Source organism: Lutra lutra, chromosome 5 (assembly GCF_902655055.1).
Source record: "Lutra lutra chromosome 5, mLutLut1.2, whole genome shotgun sequence".
Lineage (NCBI taxonomy): Eukaryota > Metazoa > Chordata > Mammalia > Carnivora > Mustelidae > Lutra > Lutra lutra.
This window is the reverse complement of record NC_062282.1, coordinates 104,399,681-104,423,781: the sequence shown is the minus strand read 5'-3', so window position 1 is coordinate 104,423,781 and position 24,101 is coordinate 104,399,681. Positions and strand designations below refer to the sequence as shown.

Genomic DNA, 24,101 nt, shown 5'->3' with positions numbered 1-24,101 from the left:
GATACTCTAGCATCTACTCAACACACACATATACCAGCCAAGGCTGCCTGCAACAAGGTAGGCCTGCGGTACTGGCTTCAGGGAAACTTAAACCTGAACCGCAATCCACAGGCCAGCAGGGTCCAGGAGGGGCAGGAAGAGGGAAGCAGCAATGGCCAGGGGCTCACAGACTTGTTCCTGGTCAGCACCAACCCTGAGCAGTGAAGCCTCAGGGACCAGTGACTCGAAGGCTTCACAGCTGGACTCTATTCCTGGAGCACAGGGCCGGTCACCAGGGTCTATGCCAGGATACCGCACTCTAGAAACATCTATGGATACTGAGAAGTGTAGCATTCCATGGAATATAAAGTTCTGTCCCTCAGACACTTAGGTTCTTGCTGAAATGGAGGACTGCTACGGTCTGAAGATCGGGAGTAAACTAAACCTGACGATTTGAGTCCAAGTCCTGGCTAACAAATATCAGACCAATAAAATATAATAGCTCATACCGTGTTAGTATCAACCGATCAGTGTAAATTCCCGCTAAGGAGCTAAATCTTATCTGCATTTTGGATAACAGCTCTTTTCATCATAAAGACATAGAAACATTGATAGAAGTAAATGGTCATCATTTACCCCGTCTTTCCCCAGTCCCCATGACTTGTCCTGTTTAATACAATAATTCATCAAGCATGCAGACACAGGATTTATTTCTTCTCTTCAGAAGTTATTCTTATCACAGAATTTCAAAATTAAGTATCTGTTTGATCACATGATCCTTCTTTTGTCTTGGTGAAATTTCATTACCACAAACCAAGACCCGGACAAAAGTTTCTACCTTCAACATTGACATCTTCCATGCAGTACAGCCTGTCCTTGCAGAATGCTAGTAATGTCACGTATTTAGCTGCAGCTGGGGGAGGAATTGCAAAGAAAACTATTATATAATTAGACTATAATTATTCTGGCATTGTGTAATAAAGAGCCTCATTTCCCCCAATGGCAGCAAGTGACAGAGCGGCCTCCCTGACTCTGAGAGGCAGGTAGGTTCTTTCGAGGTTCTCGAAGGAGCTGGGGAGGTCACAGAATGGGTCATCACACCCTGACTACAGGGCCCAGATATAGGGTATGCAGGAAAAGTCAAACGGGCACACATACCCTTCTCCAAAAGAGGGCAGGAAGTTAGAGATGCTCGAGGCAGAACCATGAGAAGCGTAAGGGAAGAAACTGACCACTTGGTCCTTCTCTGGCCTTCTGTGAGGGACTCTGGCTTTCCTTTCCCCACCACAGGGGCTGCTGTCATGCTGGCAGCTCGTGACTGGGGAGAGAGGCCCTTGACCAGCCAAACTTAAGCTGCTGTGGAAAGGGATCCGCACATGGGGCAAACTCAGCCTCTTGGCACCATGGCCGGCTGGGGTCAAGTCCACTAACCAACTTCACACTGATTTCTAGTACTAAGCTGAACCTTTTCATTATGACCCCCACAATGGGGCCAACCCCTCCAGCCAGCTCCAGTCCGGGAGGCCTGAGAAGTTACAGGATCTACTTAGCACTATGTACTTAGGACCTGGCCAAGAATCTGAGGAGACCTTCCAAAGCGTTCAGTGCCCTGGCTCGAAGCAAATCTCATGAGCGCAGTGACATGAAGCCCTTTAACCCTTGTGTTGGCTGAGAAGGTTTGTTTCAAATTACCAGACCCTGCCTTTGCCCTGCTGTGAACAAGGTACCTTCAGACTTCCTACCGAAGCCATCACATGGAATGGTGCTCAAGAGAACTCAAAACGCAGTTACTTAAAATCCAACGAGGGAATTAACTACCAGAGCGGTAGGGGGACAGCTGTTCATTTCTGTTATAGATATACACAGCTGAAGAATTAAAACAAAATGAAACCCCTCTTATTCTATCTATTTTGAAAACCTCTAAAAGCAGTCTTTCTATCCTCAGTGAAAAATAGTAGAGACCCCAAGGAATAAAAACAATGCACAATAGGCATCAGAAATTGCTTGAAGAAAAGGCAATGAGTTTTCTCAATTTTATGAAGCTCCCTGAAGCTGAGAACAAGGATACAAAGAAACCAAGGGCTTTAAGCTTAATTTTTATATTTAAATTCCTTAGCAATATTCCTCACTATAGATGGTTAAAATACCCAAATTTCCACTAATTTGATTTTTTAAAAAAATACTTTCCCACCTAAGAAAGTGATTGCTTATCTCCATACTGATTTTTGTTGTTGTTGTTGTTGAAGATTTTATTTGAGAGAGTAAGAAAGAGAGAGCACGAGCAAGGGAAGTGGGGGCAGATGGCAAAAGAGAAGCAGACTCCCCACCAAGCAGGTAGCCCAAAGCAGAACTTGATCCCAGCACCCTGAGATCATGATCTCAGCAGAAGGCAGATACTTAACTGCCTGAAAACCCAGTTTCTTAAAGTTCTCTGTCCACCAAGCAGTTACTTCTCTAATCAGGGTAAAACCACAAAAAAAACCTGCCTTTGTGGGTTTCTGTCAATCCATTTTACTTCCAAGGATGTCAGAAAGAAATTAAGTTTATAAATGGTTTTGTCCTCTTTGAACGCAAATTAAGTAATCAAGGGAAGTCTCATCATTACGCTGAGGTGTAATCTTATTTTTCACTGAGCCTGAAACTATCATGACCTCTGGGTTGGCCAGAGGGATAAGCCATGCCGAGGACTTTCTGGCATCCACCCGCCTGGAGGAGCTATAGGACTGCAGAGCCCCTCGCTGCGACTTTCCCCCACCCCGGGATACAGGTTGGCAAGAGCCTTCTCTCTGCCCTTCTCTCTACTCAAGGGGGTAGGTTGAAGAGATCAGGGTCTGAGAATGTGGATGAATGCAGAGCTTGTGCAAAACCAGCTATGAGCTGGGGCCCTCATATCCCAAGATGTCCCAGAAGCAGAATATCCTACCAGCAGCTAAACGCCTACATGAGCCCACCTCAGGAATGAGCATCATGAAAAGCCTGTTTTTAAAGCACTATATGCCTGTAAAGAGACTTAAGATTTCTTGAACATATTTCCTTGTATACTGAAGTCACAAACAGACCCCATGAAATGGCCATCGTGGTTACATAACAATTATTATGGATAGCCTAATAATTATACCCATTGGTTTGCCCCTATTCCTCACAACCCATACAGGCATTTATAAATGTTAAAGTACTAAATAGAAAGTAATCCTCAAAGGCTACTCTTAATCCCAATTTAAGTATATGAAAATTACATAGTACTTTTCCTTGAGTCTAATTTTAAAACTGTTGTAAATCGTGGAAAATATTGTCCAAACAAGAAATGCTGTCTCATTTATTTCATTTAAGCAAAGGGCTCCCCGTGTAGAATCTGCCATTTACCAGCTACCATCACCTATTTCGCAGTTTCAAAATCCTTGGGATTTCGCCAGGAACCTGTGAACAGCAGCCTCGTGGTGAAAGCTTCCGCACACCACTGTTGCCCTCGTGTTCCTTCTTATTTTGTTACATACCGTAATTTGAACTGTGAGCGAACTTCCCCATGTTCTATTTGAATCAGTTCATTATAGCAAGCAATTATGCTGTTATTCTCCATAAATCTCTGAAAAGAAAACAAAGATAACATGTAAGACATACAATTACTTCTGAAAGAGTCAGATGAGCTTAGTTTTCCCCAACCTAGGTAACTGTTATATAAGACAACTTGACAAGTTGAAATGAGTTGAGATAATTAAAAAAAAAAAAAAAAAAAAAAGAATAGTCAAACTGTTTGAAATGCTTGTTTAAATGTATGAGAAACAACAGACCAGATTATATTGTATGCAAAGGTGGGGAAAAACTTCGTTATGAATACGCACAGGAAAATAAACACACAAGGGCACTGACTACCTCCCCAACCTTGTGAATTACTGGAACACCTGTGCTTCAGTTGTGCTAAGAGAAGTCTCCTGAAAGCATGTTCAGTGTGTGCCACAGTATGAAGGACCCTTTGCAAGGGAAGAGACCCTTCTTTGCTTACTTCCTCATCTTCTGACTGTCGAAAGCACCCTCCGTCTCTGTCTCACACACACACACTCTGCCATGCGTGGCTTCTCCCTTGGGGAATAAATACTTCTGGTCTCCCACTATTCCAGGGGGAAGTTGGTAAGGGGTATGCAAAGCGGGGAAGCCATGAACACACAGAGAAGAGAAATATTTTCTCTTTTTATTGCAGAGCAAAGCTAAACACGGTTAAGGATCAGGCTGAACTTCTGGATGGGTGAAGAGTATGTAAGAGCCTGCAGCCAAGCTCTGAGCATTGTTAGTGGATGTTTTTTAAGATACTAAAAAGGATCTGTGATAAAAATAAGTTTCAAAACGTTGCAATCAACACAGTTGGGCAGGTTTCTTTTTTTAAGACACCAACTTCAGTAGTTAACTTTTGTTGTCTGTTTTTAATTATAGAAATTAAACATGTTCATTTAAGATATATAAATGCAGGGGTGCCTAGGTGGCTCAGTCGGTTAAGTGTCTGACCTCGGCTCACATCAGGATCTCAAGGCCCTGGGATCAAACCCTGAGTCAGGCTCCCAGCTCAGTGGGGAGTCTGCTTTGCCCTTGCCCCTGCCACACTCATTCTCGGTCTCAAATAAATAGGTGAGATCTTTAAAAAAAGAGAGATGTATCAATTCAGAAAAACCCAAAGAAAAAAGCCCCCAAGTCACCAACAAGGTCAAAAGCTAGAGCTATCATCACATTTGGTTTATTTTTCTTTTCCTAGGTTCCAAAACCTATATGTACATATATATGTAATACATTAATTATAATAAGTAAAATCAGTATATAAAGTCTGTATATAATATCATGCTATATTTTCACTTCCATTTTTAATTACTAACTTAGATTTTATTGAACTCCCCACAGAGTCTGGAGTTCAATAACACACTGTTCCATCTTAACTTTGTCATGATCAGGAGCTCTGGCAAGCTCGTTAGTTATTTTGAGCCTGTTTCCTCCTCTGCAAAAATGGCAAAAATATTAAATCTCTCAAGTGTAGATGAGGATTAAGCAAATCCCCTCAAATGGAGCATGACCAGCGATCCATCTTAGTGCTCCACTCTCTCCTCCAGAGGAAGCCTCCCTAGGGAGAAGCTGTATCCAACCTACGTAGCCTTGTTAGGCCTGGCCCACTGTTATCTCCTAGTAAGTACTCCATGAACACCTGGTGAGGAAGTGTCATGCCCGTGGAAAAAGGGGCACACCGAGGTTCACAGTGATGCCACCGCGATCACCCTTTGCTATGTAAGAAACTGGTTTGTGAAAGGCTCGCAGTGGACTGAGCCCCGTGTGGTTGGCCGCTTACACACAGCTACTAAAGCTTCAAGGTGAGCTGCTGTGGAGTATCAGATGGCACAACTTGTTTCTGGATCGCCATTCAGGGATCCCCAGGCTGACGCAGTGGCCAATCGGCTAGCAACACAGAGCTTAGATTCAGCAGATGATTTAATACAATCAAAACAAACCCAGAGATGAGAAACAACCTCAAAGAAGGCAAGAATAGCGGGCATATTTGGAAGGGTGCTTGGGGGAGAAAGCTGCCAAAGACAAGATTTTACCCAAAAAAGGAGACTAGCCACTTGGAGAGCAGCTTTAGCGGATTCTGAGCCACAGTAACTTGGGAGGGGAAGGCCCAGCAGGTGCAGTGCGCTTCTCACAGAAGAGCTTAAGCTCTCTGGGGGCACCCTGACCTAGCTGGCCAACGGCCTTGATCAGACCTAGTGCTAAAAATTACTGGGCGGTCCGTGACAGGTACCATTTTTCATGCTCCCACAAAGGGTGTTGCCCAAGTGGCTGTCTACAAAAAAGCAGCACCATATCCTGACAAACGTAAATGAAACCCGCTAGAGCCGCCATTACAAGAGGTAACTGACAGGTTCCATAGAAATAAGGAAACAGTGGACTTTTCCTCCTCAATTTGTTTAGTGGCATTTGCACCCAAAGAGGGCCAGGGGTCTCTCCTGGTAGTAAATGTGTCATCTCAGCCCTCCAGCCAACACACAATATCTACACCAGTCAGAGAGGTAGGATCAATGAACTAAAAGCCAAATTCCAGAAGGGCAATTAACAGCACCCACATGCCTCCTCGTTGACAGAACCTAGAGGGTGTCAGGAGAATAAGGAAACCCCTGCACCCTCATACACCCCAGATTCTGCCTCACAGGTGAACAACAATGATGGGATGGGGGTCAACATTTAACCTAAAATTTAACCTAGGAAACCAGTGAATCTTACATTATTTCTCAGAAAATTAGTAAGAGAGTCAGTCTCAGCCACATAGCTTGGCAATTTTTCTTTTGCAATTCTCCATTCCAAAACTCAGAAGCACGGTCTTAGGCCTTCTCATTAAGGCACAGCACCTAGCAACAGTGTTCAGAACCAAATGCCAGCCCTTGAGATGGACAAAGGAGATGGACAAAACGATCGGGAGAGTAAGCAACTCTGCTAAGAAGAAACATTTGTTTCTCTTACACACGTGAACTGCGATGCTACCTTTAATATTTTATCTAGCACTGCTACTTCAACACTGAAGCATACCAAAGCACAAAACTACCACGTTACACAAGCAGTTCCAGCTCCTCTGTGGTGTAGGACAAGGATTTTTTTTTTTTTTTTAAATCCAGGATAGCAAAGTAGCATTTTGTATTTGGATTCAATGTATTTGGGGGTCCTCTGGCCTCATGGATCGAGATGTCCATTTCTCTCCCCAGGTTCAGAAGTCTTCAGCCATTATTGCTTTAAATATACTTTCTTTCCTTCCTTTTCTTCTTCTGTAATACCTATAATGAGAATATTATAGGTATTTTTTTCCCCATTGTGTCCCATAATCACCACAGGCTTTCTTCCCTCTTCCTCATTCTTTTTGTCTCTTTACTCCTCTATAATGGGGTAATTTCCAAAGTGCTATCCTCCAGGTCATGGATTCTTTCTTCTGTGTAGTCTACTTTTGAAACCCTCTACTGAATTCTTTTGTTCTTGTGCTTTTCAATTCTAGGATTTTTCGGTTTGGTTTTTTGGGGTTTTTTTGTTTGTTTTTGATGGCCGCTATTTGTTTGTCAAACTTCCCATTTTGTTCATGCAACTGTTTTCCTAAGTGGTCTGTTTTCTTGCAGTTTTAGTCAACTTCCTTCAGAGGATGATTCTGACTTCTTTGACAATTTATAGATCTCCATTTCTTCCAAGTCAGATATTGGAGCCTTATCGGTTTCCTTCGATGTTGTCATATCGACCCGATTTTTCATGATGCTTGATTCTTCACGTTGTTATCTGTGCATCTGAGTACCTGGGCTCATCTTGTAGACTTCACAGGTTTTCTCTGGCAGACACAACACTTCATCAGTCAGCTCAGTTTGGGCTTTTGAGTGGGATTTCTGCTAATGACCCTGGGTAGGTGGAACATACTATTATGGTCTCTTTCAGGGCAAGGCCAGTGTTCAGGCTCTCAGGAGGGGGAGGGGCATGTGCTCCTGGCTGAGAACAGCTGTAAAGGACTGCCAACTTGATTCCCCACCCAAGTGAAGCCCTAGGACAGGTTCTACAGTTGACTCAAGTTTCCAGTCAGGCTTACTTCTGGGGACTATATTCTTTAGTGGATGAGGCTAGGAACTAGCCTTCCAGCCCTAGAGGGCAGCAGGATGGGAGCCAAGGCCTGCATAGCTCATTTTTTAGCGACCCAAATTAGGCCAGAGTGTGCACTATATTAACTGGTCACCCCAGTTCTGCACTGTACTCCCTGTCCAGGCACCATGGTCCGTAAAGCTGCAGAGTAGACTATGCACCTTCCTACAGGCTCTGGTTCGGTTCCCTGGTTGGACAGGCTAAAGGCTGGTTTCAGTGGTAAGGGGGGCTATGAATGACATTTCCTGCCTCAGCACAGTGGGAGAAGCATCTCTAAAACTAGTAGAACTCTTTGTCTTAAGTCAAGCAGGCCTGCTTGCCAAGTTCCCAGACTGAATGGGCCACTGGCTTTGTTACACAAATGCTCAGTTCTGCAGGCCTGCCTCTCTGCTAACTGCTGCTGGACCACAGGGCTGCCAGGAGTCATCCTTAGCCATTTGGGGCAGAAGGGGCTGGAAGACACTCTGCAGAGCCAGTGCGGCTAGGTCTCCCCTTCCCTGCCTGGGCAAGAAGGAGAGGGGTCACTCCAGGCTACTCTCAATTCTCTAAACAGGCTCTGCAGGTTGGGAGACGCTGGGAGCTACCCTCAGCCTTGGCTATGAATTAATCCCTCTGCCTGTGCCAAGTATGTAGCACAGGAACACTTCAGGCTGGGTATGGCCTTGACTCTGAGGACCATCAGTTCTGCATGCCCCGCTCTCGGCTCGAGAGCCACTGAGCTGTATTGCTTCCAGGAGCTGTTGCTAGCCCTGCCAGTCAGACAGGGCCTGAAGACACACTCCATAGCAGCTGGGACTGGGATTCCATTCCTTGCCTGGGCAAACCAGGAATAGAGCCAGCAAAACTCCTCAGCTGAGGATCCCAATCAGCTAGATCTGTACCCTGCAGAGCTCCCTGGTCAGGTACGCCTGTAACGCGGTTCTGCAGATGAGCAGAACAGCTGCATGGGGTGACTACTTGGGCCCCGCAGGTAAGAACCTGGTCTGCCAAGTCCCACCCCCTTCTCAGTCAGGGGTCAGATTCCCAGTGGTTGACCCATGCACACTCCCCTACTATCCCTGTGGGGCAAGATCAGAGCAGGGGCTCCCACAGAGCAACCCAGAGTGCTGGGGTGGGGGAAGTCATCGTCACCACGGAGGTCTCTTTCCCCTAGACAGACAGGGAGGGGGTGGGGAGGCCGTGTGATCAGCGCAGAATGACTTCCCTCACCCTGCTAACACAGTCTGCCAGGTCTCTGTGAGGCAGGGCTGGACGTGCGCGAGCCTCACCTCCATGTGCAAGGATGCTCTCAGCAGTCTCTGGTGCTTCTACGGTTGTGCTTGTGAGGAGTGAAACCAGGAACTACCGTGTGTCTGTCTTGGTGACATCACCCCTGGAGTCCTCCATCTTAAGCTTCCTATTGAACACCAGTGTTACTCCCATAATTGTCACTCACAGACCTTGCCTTTGCTGATGTTTATGATTTTAACCAGGAGTCCACAGAGGCAAACGCCAACATGGGCCTATCCTTGGGGTATAAGCTCTGGTGAGACCTTGACCAACAGATTCCTGGGTGCCAACTGGGTGGACTTAACTGTATCTAACATCTACAGACATATAACGAATCTCATTCATGGGACTCATTTAAGTGAGGTGACTCTGGGACTTCAGAATTTTGACCTGGTGTGGGAAGATGTGTTTTTAGGTCATTACATTCCTATAACTAGGACGCATGAAGTTATGAAGGAAAAAGCCCGACTAGCGGTTGCTTGTTCCCATCCTGTGAGAGAACAGTTACTTCCTTCCCCTCACAGTCCTGAAGCTCAACTGTCTTAGAGCTTCTGTGTGGCTCTATGGCTACGCTGTTACACGAAGGTCATGGGGGGCAGTGGGGGGCATCCGTACCGTGGAGAGATGCTGAGTCACCTCCTCCATACATACCCTGTTGAAGCCTGCATGCAGGAGAGGGAGGACTGAGGCCTCTTCACGGTCACCCAATCTGCAGCAAAGCAGAAAATGCAGTCACTCAGTAGATACAAACCAGGGTTCCTCACACTGAAACATGGAGAGAGAGCAATGAGGCAAGCATGGCATTCACTCTAACAGTGGCTTCCTGACCAGCATGTACCCACGGGATGCACCTGCCTTCCTGGACCCATGTCTGCCTTCCAGATGCAGAAAGAACACGAACAGTCAAGAAAACTCCAGCAGTGTGCCTGAAAGCATCACCACAGGTACACACGAGTGGCCATCCCCAAAGCTGGGCTGCCCTTGAAAGTTGCAACAAATGGATGGGACAAGGTAGGTGCCGTGCTCATCCCAGACACCACTGTCCTTTATGCTGCCCCCAAACCCTCTGGAAGCACAACCACCAACCCAAGCCCCGGCTGGGTCCAACTCCCGATGTGAAGAAGACAGCTGACACTACAGACGACAGCACCCCATAGCCCAGTGCAAAAGAAGCGTCGTCAGGAATGCCACACTGGAAGGGGAAAAGAGAAAAAAACCAGATGATGGTCCCTCATTTCATGGGAAGGTTTCCTGCACTGAGCCTATAGCTGGGTCTCAGAACCTCATTTGGGTACAAGGTCTGCTCCTCATGAAGACAGGCTGCATTTCTGCTTCCATCATTTTGAGAGAGAAAGGGTGTCCCTAAAAGAGCCAGCAGGTTAACATGGAGTATGCACCTTGGAAAACAGAGAAGGAAAAAGGAATACAAGATACTGGGTGGAAGAGCGGGTGGAAAACAGAAAGGACAATCCTGAGGCTTGTTTGTGGCTTTCCCCACAGCTTATGCCTTCCCTCCAGGGAAAAGCAGTCCTCCTCGATTTTCTGCTCAGGAACCCCAGATTCCACCTTCTTTGACTGATAAATGAGGAGGGGCACAAAGAGAGTCTGAAGGTGTTAATAACATTCTATTTCATAAGCTGGGCTGCATAAACTCAGCATTCGTTTTATTATTTTTCTGTGATCTATGCAAAATATTTTATGTTAAAAATAGGAGGAAAAGGGAGGAAAATAACAAGCCATAGCAAATCCTTATCTGTCAAGGATTTGTAAGCATTTCTGCTACATGACTAGAGTAAAAAAAAAAAAAAAAAAAAAAAAAATTGGGTCTGTGGCATGAGCCAGGCTTGGGGAATATGACGCGTGGCCTAGTGTACTTCTGGAATCCATGCGCAAGACTTGGACACCCTAGTAACACCTCATGGGAGGTGACGAAGGCTAAATACACCTTGGTCCCCCTCACTCATTCCCCTTGAGACCTCATATCCCACCAGGATCATGAGATACAGAACCAATGGGAACAATTTCTTTCCTTTCCTTGGCCCAGCGAGAGCCCATGGTAGGAATCAAGTGAAGTGACACAGCTCTTAAAAATACACTCAAGGTGGGGTGCCTGGGTAGCTCAGTGGGTTAAAGCCTCTGCCGTCAGCTCGGGTCATGATCCCAGGGTTCTGGGATCGAGTCCTGCATCGGGCTCTCTGCTCAGCAGGGAGCCTGCTTCCTCTTCTCTCTCTGCCTGCGTCTCTGCCTACTTGTGCTCTCTGTCAAATAAACAAATAAAATCTTAAAAAAAAAAAACAAAAATACACTCAAGGAATAATAGGTAAGGAAAAATGTTTGGGTGGGGTAAAACTTTGAAGCCACGATTTCCTTCTGTACCAATATGGCTTTGGAACAAAGTTATTTCAGATCTCCCTGGGGCCAGGCTTGCCTGGGGGGAGACCTCAACTCTCCTGCCTCTGTTGCTGGCTTGTCACAGAATCTCTGCCAGCTCCCACAATGGGGCCAAGTCCAGGAGGGTCCTAGGCCCTCATCAAAGGCCTTCTTCTCTCCGAAGCAAAGGATGGCCACTAAAACGAATACAACAATTTTGATACTGCAAGGATTCCAACAACTGTAGCTTGTACCAACAACATTTTTTTTTTTTTCCTTTTAGGTCTCTCATTTTAAGGGGTGGCCATTTCAGGCAACAGATCAGCAGAGCTGCTTCTCATTCCACCACCTCATACCTACAGCCCAATCCCCCTTCTACTGCCTTCCAGCATGAGCACACATCCTACCGTCCTGCTTCTAGACACAGAGCAATCCTGACCCCAACTATACAATCCTTTCCTCCCAGAGTATTTAGTGCTTCTTTGTGCTAATGCTGTCATTTGTTTCTTCTTTAGTGAAAAACAAGCAGCCTCCCACTTCTTTTCTTCAAAGAAAAAAGGTGAGAGGGAACAAGTTCTCCCCAGACATCTCCCTCAGATCTTCTCTTCATTTCTAGCACGTAATGAGCACCCATTTTTTTTTTCCCCTCATGTGTTCCAGTCGGGGTTTAGAGCAGTCAGGTACAACCGACAGAAACCTAAATATATCTAGAACCTTGCAACACAAAGAACAGCCCTGCAAAGGGAGATCTGAAGTTGGTGTTGTGGGGCCAAGGGCATGCCCACTGCTCGGCGGGCTCAAAGACTGGATTCCATCAGACACACGTTTCAGAATGAACAGAACCACTGCCAGCTGGGGATGGAGGGGAGCTTACGCTTGTGAAACCACCGCAAGGATCACCGTGTGCTCAGAAGGATTTGTGGCCCGGATCGACCTGCAATGAGAAGGTTCCAAGTCAAACCAGGTGATCTGGGCTTTGTTACACCGAATGAATGTGAAACTTCACACGGAAAAATGGCACAAAACCCCATCCTCCTCTCAAGAGAAAGTTTGAAAACACATGAAGACAATGAAGAAAGATGCCCCTGGAGATTAGGACAATCTCTTTGTTTTTCCTTTAAAAAAAAAAAAAAAAAGTGTGGTGCCTTTTTTTTTTTTAAACGCCTGGGCAGTTATCCAATGGGTCAGATCTGCCAATTTCCACTTCAAAAACTGGCAAATTCCACTTAAATTCCATGTTTTCTGACTGAAATTCCACTCCTCAAAGAAACTGGCAATCCCACAGTTCTCCAGTTATCAGTTTGTACTTAGGGAGCTAACTGCATTGCCTCTTTTTTTCTCCTTTTAAAACAGCAGAGAGCTTAGAAAGATGACCTTATAATAAAAATTAAAATACTCACTGACAGCTGGACCAACCAATTCAGGTTGAAATCTGAAGGAGATACAAGGAGCTGCCTCATTTATCTTGGTCGTACTGCTGTTTGTGCTGAAACGCCTTCAACGAGTGGGTCATGAACTAGGGCTGGGCCACGCAGCTCTGCGGCCACGGTCCCTGGTGACCCCCGTGATACCATGACCACCTGTGGGTCGCTCAATCCCTAGGAATTTAGCAGGATCAGAATGCCTAAGGATCTAGAATTTGGAGGTCCATGGGTCTCCTTACAACACGCGCTGTTGTGTGCTGTGGCTCTGATTCTGGGTTGTCTCCTGTCCCAGGCTCGTGAACTACATGAACTTCACAAAGGGCCACATACTTGAGTCTTAGTACAAACGAGCATGCTTGTGGTGACCCATTTCCTCAGTGTGGACTCTGTTTGAGATCTCTGGGAAGAGAACCGTCCTTTCCAAAAACAGAAGGCTCAAAGCAGCTTCTGTGTAACTTGTGAAAACACGTGGATTTGTTGCTCTTGCCTAGCTATTGGCATCTCAGCTCTCCACCACTTCAACATGTTTGTACTACCGCTCCCCTAGAAAAAACCAGCTTGCATTGCTTCATTTCCTTCAACTCTCACATTTCCTGACCTTTTTCAGAAAAGGTACTTTCCTGATTTCCTATTCCTTGAGACCTCACTCTATGTGGGTGGAAGGCTCAGGAAAGTGACCAGCTCTCGTCTTCCTGGGAAGTAAAGCCTCTCCTGGGAAATAAATGACATCTGAGCAAAATCCTGAAGTTCAAGACCTTAATTCACTGTGGGACAGGAAGAGTTAAGTCGTGACCCCCTTTTCAGGCTAGCACGGACTACTTCCTGTCCAGCCACCCCACAGCACAGGTCTTGGTAAGGCCAACGTGCCCTTTTTTTCTACCTGAGGGCCTACTGAATTCTCAGCAGAAATAGCAGTTACCACCTAATGAAAAAAATGCATCAAGTCGGAGGCTTGCCCTACTCTCTAGGGAAATACTAAGCACTTCTCAGCCTTGTGCAGCCTCTTCCACCCCACTGAGAGGTCAAGGCTACACTGCTAGGCTGTGTTCTAAGGGGTGGGTCTCAAGAGGCTCAAACACTTATTATGAATATAATGGGGCTGGAGTCCATGCTCCCTTACTTCCTTTGGAACTGGCTTCCATGTTTGGGGTTGCTTCCTGCTGCTTATCTCCTCTTTCTTATTCCTCCAAAGGAACTGGGATGGTCAGGGAGACCCAGAGCTCTTCCTGATTGAGAGGACGAAGGGGGACTGCCATTGGTGGGCAGAGATCCAAGGAAGCATGTCAAGCTAAGGTCCAGGCTTGCTCAAAAATCCAGGGACCTCAGACTGTGGAGGACAGTAACGAATGCCTATCTGCCAGGAGTGTGTCCCTTACTCGTCTTTAGGGGGACGTGTACCGGCAGCCACACATTCAGGAATCTGGCTGCCCTGAATATAAGCAGACAGTAAACACACCCCCAGATATACAATCTGGCTTCTGACCTATGCAGATCCCGTACTGTTTTTCTGTGCAGCTAAGACAGAAGTACATTAGATAAAAAAAAAGAACCCTAAATTTCTTTATATTCAAGGAAGATTGTAAAGCTTAGCTGCTAAATTTTGCCTTTACCCAGATAAAAAGCATTTCTTTTTACACCTGATTCTTGTCTTAAATCATTCCATGTATGCACAAAGGACTGTAGTGCTTCTACTACAAAATCATTTAAGGAAATTAAGTCAAGACCAAGAAAAATTAGATCTAGTTATGAAGGACAAATTCTATCCTGTAGCTCATCTAAAAAGAAAAAATATTTCTTTTTTTCCTTATTACCTCTTACTAAATATTTCTTAGTATTTCTTAATACTGAAAGTACCAACCAAATACTTTATGATACATTTATTCATATATATAATAATTTCCAAAGAAAATCTTTCTATGCACAACAGTAAGATTATCTGAGGCCAGTAAGACATTTTAAAATAGGTTCTGTAAGAAAAATTCTTCTTTGAGACACTGAGGAGGATCAAAGAATACAAGGCAATGCCCCTGATGAGAAATGTCTCTTAATCCAATCATTTCTTGTCAGGATGCCAAAGGATCTAAGAAGCTACTTCCTTACCTTTCATTTCACTTACTAAGATTCAAGAAAATTCTAGCTCCATATGTAATTGGAGTCTGTGCTGCTCTAGCATTTAATTAGTGACCTCTTGCTGTCTAGCTTCAAAGCATTCCACTTCTGCTCAATGGATCAGTTCATCCACAGCAAACTTTTAGGACTGCATTTATTTATGAATAGGCATGTCTTTCCCCCCGGAGTGCGAGTGTTTCTGCAAACAAGTGGGGAGTTTGGAACCCTGCGAGATTTTCTGCTGCTGTAGGTTCTACCCATCTGTGTCAGGCAGGGAGAAATATATATTTCACACATTTCCCATGTTCATTTGGGGACGGAATAATTCAGATTAAGATATCTGGTTTAAATCCAAACCCTATCTGCATCATAAAAACTGTGTGAATTTTAATGTCTCTTGTGTGTGTGTGTGTGTGTGTGTGTGAAACAGGAGCAATACTTGGGGGAAAAAAACACCTTGACATTTTCAGAGTTACCCAGCTCGCACCTCTCAATTCCCGGGAACTCAAACATGGAAAAACAGAAACGGTGAGATGAGGAGGAGCTCTAGTTTTCCTCACGGAAATCTGCATAGACTGCTTAGAAACATCAACACGCATTCTAGAAATACTGGGATGGAACTAAAGCCGTCTCTGAGGGACGGTCATTTTAAGCTATTACGTGAACGTGTAACGAGCATGTTCCGTTAGGGAAGGTACCTGCACACCGCTTCTGCGTCAAAGTTTCGCGTCTGTCTGTGATCTATTACGATAATTTCATGATGTTTATCTAGAAAGCATTCAAGGGCTGACTCTGGAGTCCGTGCAATATTGCATCTATAGCCAGCTCTGTCACAGGCCCACCAGAATCCATCACTCTGACTATCTTCCTTTGCAAAGATCAGCAAAACCTGAAATACACACAAAAAAAGCATCTTACAAGCAATCATCATCCTTACAGATTGTTTTTGACACAAGCCTACAGTATACTGGTTAAAAATGAGGTATCCAGAGAGGAAAGACCAGGGTTCAGATCCCAGCTCTTCCCACTGGTTCCAGTGTGTCTTTGCACAAGGTCTTTTCCTCCCTTTGGGCTATTGTGTCTCCACAGTCAGAGGTGCCACACTAGCTAGCTCGGAGACCTATGTGAGCACGGAGTGGGTGCTCAGTTGTTCGGGAGAGGGGGGCTGGTACTCATTTTTAATTTCCCAATTGGCTTTGTTGTTAAATATATTAAGCAGTGATATTAACAGGATAATTAACACAGCTGGGACTATGGTTCCCACATACATGTTTGTTGCCAAACACATACACTGTTGGCCTCTCAGTACCTAGAGGCCAACTCTCTGATCTTAGCAATTAAATCCCTTTAAAGATACAGGAAAGGGAAGGATCTCAAAGGAACTTCATAAACTTTTTCTAATACCCAACCCATGCTGGAATCTGGAAAGAATGACCACACAAAGAGAAGCTGATGGAGCTAAACTGAGGAAAACTGGTGTCTTCTTGCCTCAATGAGAAGTGCAGCCCCACTAGAAAGTAGGTGCCCAACTTCACCCTGGTCGCCCTCACCAGCCCCTGGGCTCCAATGCCCAATTCTCTCGCAGAAAGCCAGACACAGCCTTACCACCACCTGAACTGGTTCATTTATTTGCTTGATCATGGTCTAATTTCTCCACTGGAATGGAGCTTCAGGAACACAGGAATTGCCTATGTTCCTGATCTCCCCCACCCACCCACCCCCACTCCTGAGCTCAGCACCAAGCTGCCACTTAGTAGCTGCTGAGTAAATATCTGGTGAGGTAAAGGTTAACTACCTGTAGTTTCCTGCAAAACACAAAGGGTTTTACTATTACTGCAAACCAGAGGTCCAATAAATGTACTTAATTATCTCAAGAAGTGGATAAAATTGAATATTCTTCAGCATCCACTCCTGGTTTCGAGAATTAGCAACAGAAGGGTTTTTTTTTTTTGGGGGGGGGGGGAGTCAAAATGGTGGAGAAGTAGCAGGCTGAGATGACATCAGGTAGCAGGAGATCAGCTAGATAGCTTATCTAACCATTGCAAACACCTACAAATCCAACGGGAAACCAAAAAGAAGAAAAACAATTCCAGAAACAGAAAATCGATCACTTACTGAAAGGTAGGATCTGCAGAGAAGTGAATCCAAAGTGATGGGAAGATAGACCACGGGGGGAGGGGCCGGCAAGCGATGGAGCAACAGAGCACAAAATCAGGACTTTTAAAAGTCTGCTCCACAGAGGGACATCGCTTCAGAGGCTAAACCGGGGGGAAGCACACACGGGGTCAGCATAACCCCACGTCCCGTGGGGGTCACAGAAGGACAGGGGGTGTCTTAGTGTCACAGAGTTCATAGGTACTAGAGTGGGGAAGTCGGTTACAGCGACAAAGCCGAGGAGTGAGCTCTCAGCTCGGGGTTACCTTTAACCGGTCACAGGCTGGGTGAGCTCGAAGCACAGCCGGAGGCCACGGAGATGGAAGTGACTAGGCGCTTTTCTCCAAGTGCGACCGATTGAGCACTTTCCTACAAGCGTGACCAGAGGCCAGGGAGACGGGGTCAGTTGGGCGCTTTTCTCTGATGGCGCACTGAGGAGCGGGACCTGGAGCTCTCGGCTCCTCCAGGCTAGAGATTGGGAGGCCGCCATCTTCATTCCCATCCTCCGGAACTCTACGGAAAGCGCTCAGGGAACAAAAGCTCCCGAAAGCAAACACTAGCTGATTAGTTAGCTCGGCCCCTGGTAAGGGCAGTGCAATTCTGCCTGGGGCAAAGACACTTGAGAATCCTACAACAGGCCCCTCCCCCAGAAGATCAACAAGAAACCCAGCCAAGACCAACGTCACTCACCAAGGAGAACAGCGGAATTCCAGAAGAGGAGAAAGCAAATCTTATCTGGACAAAATGACAAGGCGGAAAAACTCACCACAAAAAAAAAGAACAAGAGGCAGCACTGAAGGCTGGGGACCTAATCAATACAGACATTGCTAATATGACAGATCTAGAGTTCAGAATGACGATTCTCAAGGTTCTAGCCGGGCTCAAAAAAGGCATAGAAGACATTAGAGAAACCCTCTCCAGAGAGATAAAAGCCCTTTCTGGAGAAATAAAAGAACTAAAATCTGACCAAGTTGAAATAAAAAAAGCTATTAATGAGGTGCAATAAAAAATGGAGGCTCTTACTGCTAGGATAAATGAGACAGAAGAAAGAATTAGTGACATAGAAGACCAAATGACAGAGAATAAAGAAACTGAGCAAAAGAGAGACAAACAAATACTAGACCACGAGGAGAGAATTCGAGAGATAAGTGACACCATAAGACGACACAACATTAGAATAATTGGGATTCCAGAAGAAGAAGAAAGAGAGAGGGGAGCAGAAGGTATATTGGAGAGAATTATTGTAGAGAATTTCCCTAATATGGCAAAGGGAACAAACATCAAAATCCAGGAAATGCTAAGAACGCCCCTCAAAAATCAATAAAAATACGTCCACACCTCATCACCTGATAGTAAAACTTACAAGTCTTAGTGACAAAGAGAAAATCCTGAAAGCAGCCCGGGAAAAGAAGTCTGTAACATACAAGGGTAAAAACATTAGATTGGCAGCAGACCTATCCACAGAGACCTGGCAGGCCAGGAAGAACTGGCATGATATATTCAGAGTACTAAACAAGAAAAACATGCAGCCAAGAATACTATATCCAGCTAGGCTATCATTGAAACTAGAAGGAGAGATAAAAAGCTTTCAGGACAAACAAAAACTGAAAGAATTTGCAAACACCAAACCAGCTCTACAGGAAATATTGAAAGGGGTCCTCTAAGCAAAGAGAGACCCTAAAAGTAGTAGATCAGAAAGAAACAGAGACAATATACAGTAACAGTCACCTTACAGGCAATACAATGGCACTAAATTCATATCTCTCAATAGTTATCCTGAATGTTAATGGGCTAAATGCCCCAATCAAAAGACACAGGGTATCAGAATGGATAAAAAAACAAAACCCATCAATATGCTGTCTACAAGAAACTCATTTTAGACCCGAAGACACCTCCAGATTTAAAGTGAGGGGGTGGAAAATAATGTACCATGCTAATGGACATCAAAAGAAAGCTGGGGTGGCAATCCTTATATCAGATCAATTAGATTTTAAGCCAAAGACTATAATAAGAGATGAGGAAGGACACTATATCATACTCAAAGGAACTGTCCAACAAGAAGATCTAACAATTTTAAATATCTATGCCCCTAACGTGGGAGCAGCCAACTATATAAACCAATTAATAACAAAATCAAAGAAACACATCGACAAGAATACAATAATAGTAGGGGATTTTAACACTCCCCTCACTGAAATGGACAGATCATCCAAGCAAAAGATCAACAAGGAAATCAAGGCCTTAAATGACACACTGGACCAGATGGACATCACAGATATATTCAGAACATTTCATCCCAAAGCAACAGAATACACATTCTTCTCTAGTGCACATGGAACATTCTCCAGAATAGATCACATTCTTGGTACTAAATCAAGTCTCAACTGGTATCAAAAGATTGGGATCATTCCCTGCATATTTTCAGACCACAATGCTCTGAAGCTAGAACTCAATCAAAGAGGAAATTTGGAAAGAACCCAAATGCATGGAGACTAAACAGTATCCCTCTAAAGAATGAATGGGTCAACCAGGAAATTAAAGAAGAATTGAAAAAATTCATGGAAACAAATGATAATGAAAACACAACGGTTCAAAATCTGTGGGACACAACAAAGGCAGTTCTGAGAAGAAAATATATAGCGGTACAAGCCTTCCTCAAGAAACAAGAAAGGTCTCAAGTACACAACCTAACCCCACACTTAAAGGAGCTGGCGAAAGAACAACAAAGAAAGCCTAAACCCAGCAGGAGAAGAGAAACTATAAAGATCAGAGCAGAAATCAATGAAATAGAAACTAAAAAAACATTAGAACAAATCAACGAAACTAGGAGCTGGTTCTTTGAAAGAATTAATAAGATTGATAAACCTTTGGCCAGACTTATCCAAAAGAAAAGAGAAAGGACCCAAGTAAATAAAATCATGAATGAAAAAGGAAAGATCACAACCAACACCAAAGAAATACAATTATAAGAACATACTATGAGCAACTCTACGCCAACAAATTCGACAATCTGGAAGAAATTGATACATTTCTAGAGACATATGAACTATCACAACTGAACCAGGAAGAAAACCTGAAAAGGTTTGTTTGTTAGTGTAAAGAAAACCTGAAAACCTGAACAGACCCATAACCAGTAAGGAGATTGAAACAGTCATCAAAGATCTCCAAACAAAAGCCCAGGGCCAGACGGCTTCCCAGGGGAATTCTACCAAACATTTAAAGAAGAATTAATGCCTATTCTCCTGAAACTGTTCCAAAAAATAGAAATGGAAGGAAAACTTCCAAACTCATTTTATGAGGCCAGCATCACCTTGATCCCAAAACCAGACAAGGATCCCATCAAAAAAGAGAATTACAGACCAATATCCTTGATGAACACAGATGCGAAAATTCTTACCAAAATACTGGCCAATAGGATTCAACAGTACATTAAAAGGATTATTCACCACGACCAAGTGGGATTTATTCCAGGGCTGCAAGTTTGGTTCAACATCCGCAAATCAATGTGATACGATACATTAATAAAAGAAAGAACAAGAACCATATGATACTCTCCATAGATGCTGAAAAAGCATTTGACAAAGTGCAGCATCCCTTCCTGAATAAAATTCTTCAAAGTGTAGGGATAGAGGGCACATACCTCAATATTATCAAAGCCATCTATGAAAAACCCACCGCAAATATCATTCTCAATGGAGAAAAACTGAAAGCTTTTCCGCTAAGGTCAGGAACACGGCAGGGATGTCCGTTATCACCACTGCTATTCAACATAGTACTAGAAGTCCTAGCCTCAGCAATCAGACAACAAAAGGAAATTAAAGGCATCCAAATCGGCAAAGAAGAAGTCAAACTATCACTCTTTGCAGATGATATGATACTATATGTGGAAAACCCAAAAGGCTCCACTCCAAAACTGCTAGAACTTGTATAGGAATTCAGTAAAGTGTCAGGCTATAAAGTCAATGCACAGAATCAGTTGCATTTCTTTACACTAACAACAAGACAGAAGAAAGAGAAATTAAGGAGTCAGTCCCATTTACAACTGCATCCAAAACCATAAGATACCTGGGAATAAACCTAACCAAAGAGGCAAAGAATCTATACTCACAAAACTATAAAGTACTCTTGAAAGAAATTGAGGAAGAAACAAAGAAATGAAAAAATGTTCCATGCTCATGGACTGGAAGAACAAATATTGTGAAAATGTCTATTCTACCTAAAGCAATCTACACATTTAATGCAATCCCTATCAAAATCCCATCCATTTTTTTCAAAGAAATAGAACAAACAATCCTAAAATTTATATGGAACCAGAAAAGACCTCGAATAGCCAAAGGAATATTGAAAAACAAAGCCAAAGTTGGTGGCTTCACAATTCCAGACTTCAAGCTCTATTACAAAGCTGTCATTATCAAGACAGTACAAATTCGAATACTGGTGCAGAAACAGACACATAGATACATGGAACAGAACAGAGAGCCCAGAAATAGACCCTGAACTCTATGGTCAACTAATCTTCGACAAAGCAGGAAGGAATGTCCAATGGAAAAAAGACAGCCTCTTCAACAAATGGTGCTGGGAAAATTGGACAGACACATGCAGAAAAGTGAAATTGGACTATTTCCTTACACCACACACAAAAATAGACTCAAAATGCATGAAGGACCTCAATGTGAGAAAGGAATCCAACAAAATCCTTGAGGAGAACACAGGCAGCAACCTCTTTGACCTCAACCGCAGCAACTTCTTCCTAGGAACATCGCCAAAGACAACAGAAGCAAGGGCAAAAATGAACTATTGGGATTTCATCAAGATCAAAAGCTTTTGCACAGCAAAGGAAACAGTTAACAAAACCAAAAGACAACTGACAGAATGGGAGAAGTTATTTGCAAACGACATATCAGATAAAGGGCTAGTATCCCAAATCTATAAAGAGCTTAGCAAACTCAACACCCAAAGAACAAATAATCCAATCAAGAAATGGGCAGAGGATATGAACAGACATTTCTGCAAAGAAGACATCCCAATGGCCAACAGACATATGAAAAAATGCTCCACATCACTCGGCATCAGGGAAATACAAATCAAAACCACCATGAGATATCACCTCACACCAGTCAGAATGGCTAAAATTAACAAGTCAAGAAATGACAGATGCTGGCGAGGATGCGGAAAGAGGGGAACCTTCCTACACTGTTGGTGGGAATGCAAGCTGGTGCAACCACTCTGGATAACCATGTGGAGGTTCCTCAAAAAACTGAAAATAGAGCTACCCTATGACCCAGCGATTGAACTACTGGGTATATATCCTAAAAATACAAACATGGTGCTCCGAAGGGGCACGTGCACCCGAATGTTTATAGCAGCAATGTCCACAATAGCCAAACTATGAAAAGAACCTAGATGTCTATCAACAAATGAATGGATAAAGAAGATGTGGTATATATACACAATGGAATACTACGCAGCCATCAAAAGAAATGAAATTTTGCCATTTGCAACGACGTGGATGGAACTAGAGGGTATTATGCTTAGCGAAATAAGTCAATCAGAGAAAGACAACTATCATATGATCTCCCTGATATGAAGAAGTGGAGATGCAATGTAGGGGGGTTGTGGGGTAGGAAAAGAAGAAATGAAAGAAGGTGGGATCGGGAGGGAGACAAACCATAAAAGACTCAATCTCAAAAAACAGACTGAGGGTTGCTGGGGGGAGGGGGGACGGGAGAGGGTGATGGGGATATGGACATTGGGGAGGGTATGTGGTATGATGAGTGCTGTGAAATGTGTGAACCTGCTGATTCACAGACCTATACCCCTCGGGATAAAAATACATTATATGTTTATTTAAAAAAATAAATAAATTTAATTTTTTAAAAAAGGGTTTTTTTTCCCCCTCAACAAGAAAAGCCTTTAAACCAAAAACCAGTATCATTTTTAAAAAAATAGATTTCATTTATTTGTCAGAAAGAAAAAGAGAGAAAGAGAAAGAGACCATAAGCAGGGAAGAGGAGCAGAGGGGGAGGGAGAAACAGGCTCCCCAAGCACAATGTGAGGCTCCATCCCAGGACTCTGGGATCGCAACCTGAGCCGAAGGCAGTCACTTGACCGACTGAGCCACCCGGGCGTCCCAACCAGTATCATTCTTGATGATGAAATACAGAGCATGTTTCATTTAAATTCAGAAAGACAAACTGTCCAACCATCACATTTTTAAAATATTTTATTAATTCCAAATTGGCAATATACTGAAAAACAGACACAAAAGTCTAATAAGCCTAATGCACCCATCTCCTAGCTTCAGCAATAACCAACACTGGGCCAATCTGACTTCATTTCTATCTCTGCCCACTTTTCGACTCTAGAGTTAGTTTTCAGCAAAGCCTTCATATCACATCCTTTTACTCATATGAATCTACTGAAGATAAAGACTGTTGAGGGGCGCCTGGGGTGGCTCAGTCATTTAAGCATCTGCCTTCTGCCCAGGTCATGATCCCAGGGACCATGGGATTGAGCCCCATATCTGGTTCCCTGCTCAGTGGGGAGTCTGCTTCTCTCTCTTCCTCTGCCCGCTGCTCCCCCTACCTTGTTCTCTCTCTGACAAAACCACAACACCCATTTCATACCTAAAACCTCCCCAACAGCTCAACATCAAAATCTGAATGTATCATAAATGTCATTTGCTTTACATTTGTTTAAATCATTTCCTATTTTCCCAAATGCCCATGTTTCCAGGAGAGTGTTTTTCAACAGGATTTTGCCATTTTCTTCTCAGCACATGGCTTGAAATCACAACCGTAATAACGCATAAGGCAGCCATACTTACTAAGAGCCCACCCTCGTCTACCACTCCTCAGTCCAGAGTGCTTCTAACAGTTTGTGACCACAGAGCTAACTTCTAGGAAGAAATGGGAGTGACTCTTCCAAGAGAATTGAAGGGCATAGCCTTAGAGATTTGATAATGAAGAGAAAGCCTTCAAATCAAACTATTAATAAGAGAGCTACAATGAAAAAGCCAGGTAGAATCAATTGGTTTGTGTGTAAAGTTGACAGCCCTCTACTTGGGGGTAGCTATGGTAGTAACAAGAAAAACTCCAGGGGCGCCTGGGTGGCTCAGTGGGTTAAGCCTCTGCCTTGGGCTCAGGTCATTATCTCAGGGTC

General features: G+C 44.0%; 1 protein-coding gene across 5 annotated transcripts in view; it reads right to left on the bottom strand.

Annotated features, from left to right (window-relative positions):
• Positions 1-24,101, bottom strand: part of PDE8B (phosphodiesterase 8B) — a 284,085-nt gene that overhangs the window by 108,357 nt on the left and 151,627 nt on the right. For all 5 annotated transcript variants that reach the window (XR_007127458.1, XM_047730026.1, XM_047730027.1 and 2 more), the window contains exons 3-6: positions 15,485-15,675; positions 12,128-12,187; positions 9,535-9,592; positions 3,474-3,562 (exon numbers count right to left, since the gene is read on the bottom strand). Coding sequence is in view for 4 of the 5 variants with exons in the window: in XM_047730026.1 (XP_047585982.1) it covers positions 3,474-3,562; positions 9,535-9,592; positions 12,128-12,187; positions 15,485-15,675 (398 nt within the window). In the remaining variant the exon portion in view is untranslated. The remainder of the gene's footprint in view (positions 1-3,473; positions 3,563-9,534; positions 9,593-12,127; positions 12,188-15,484; positions 15,676-24,101) is intronic.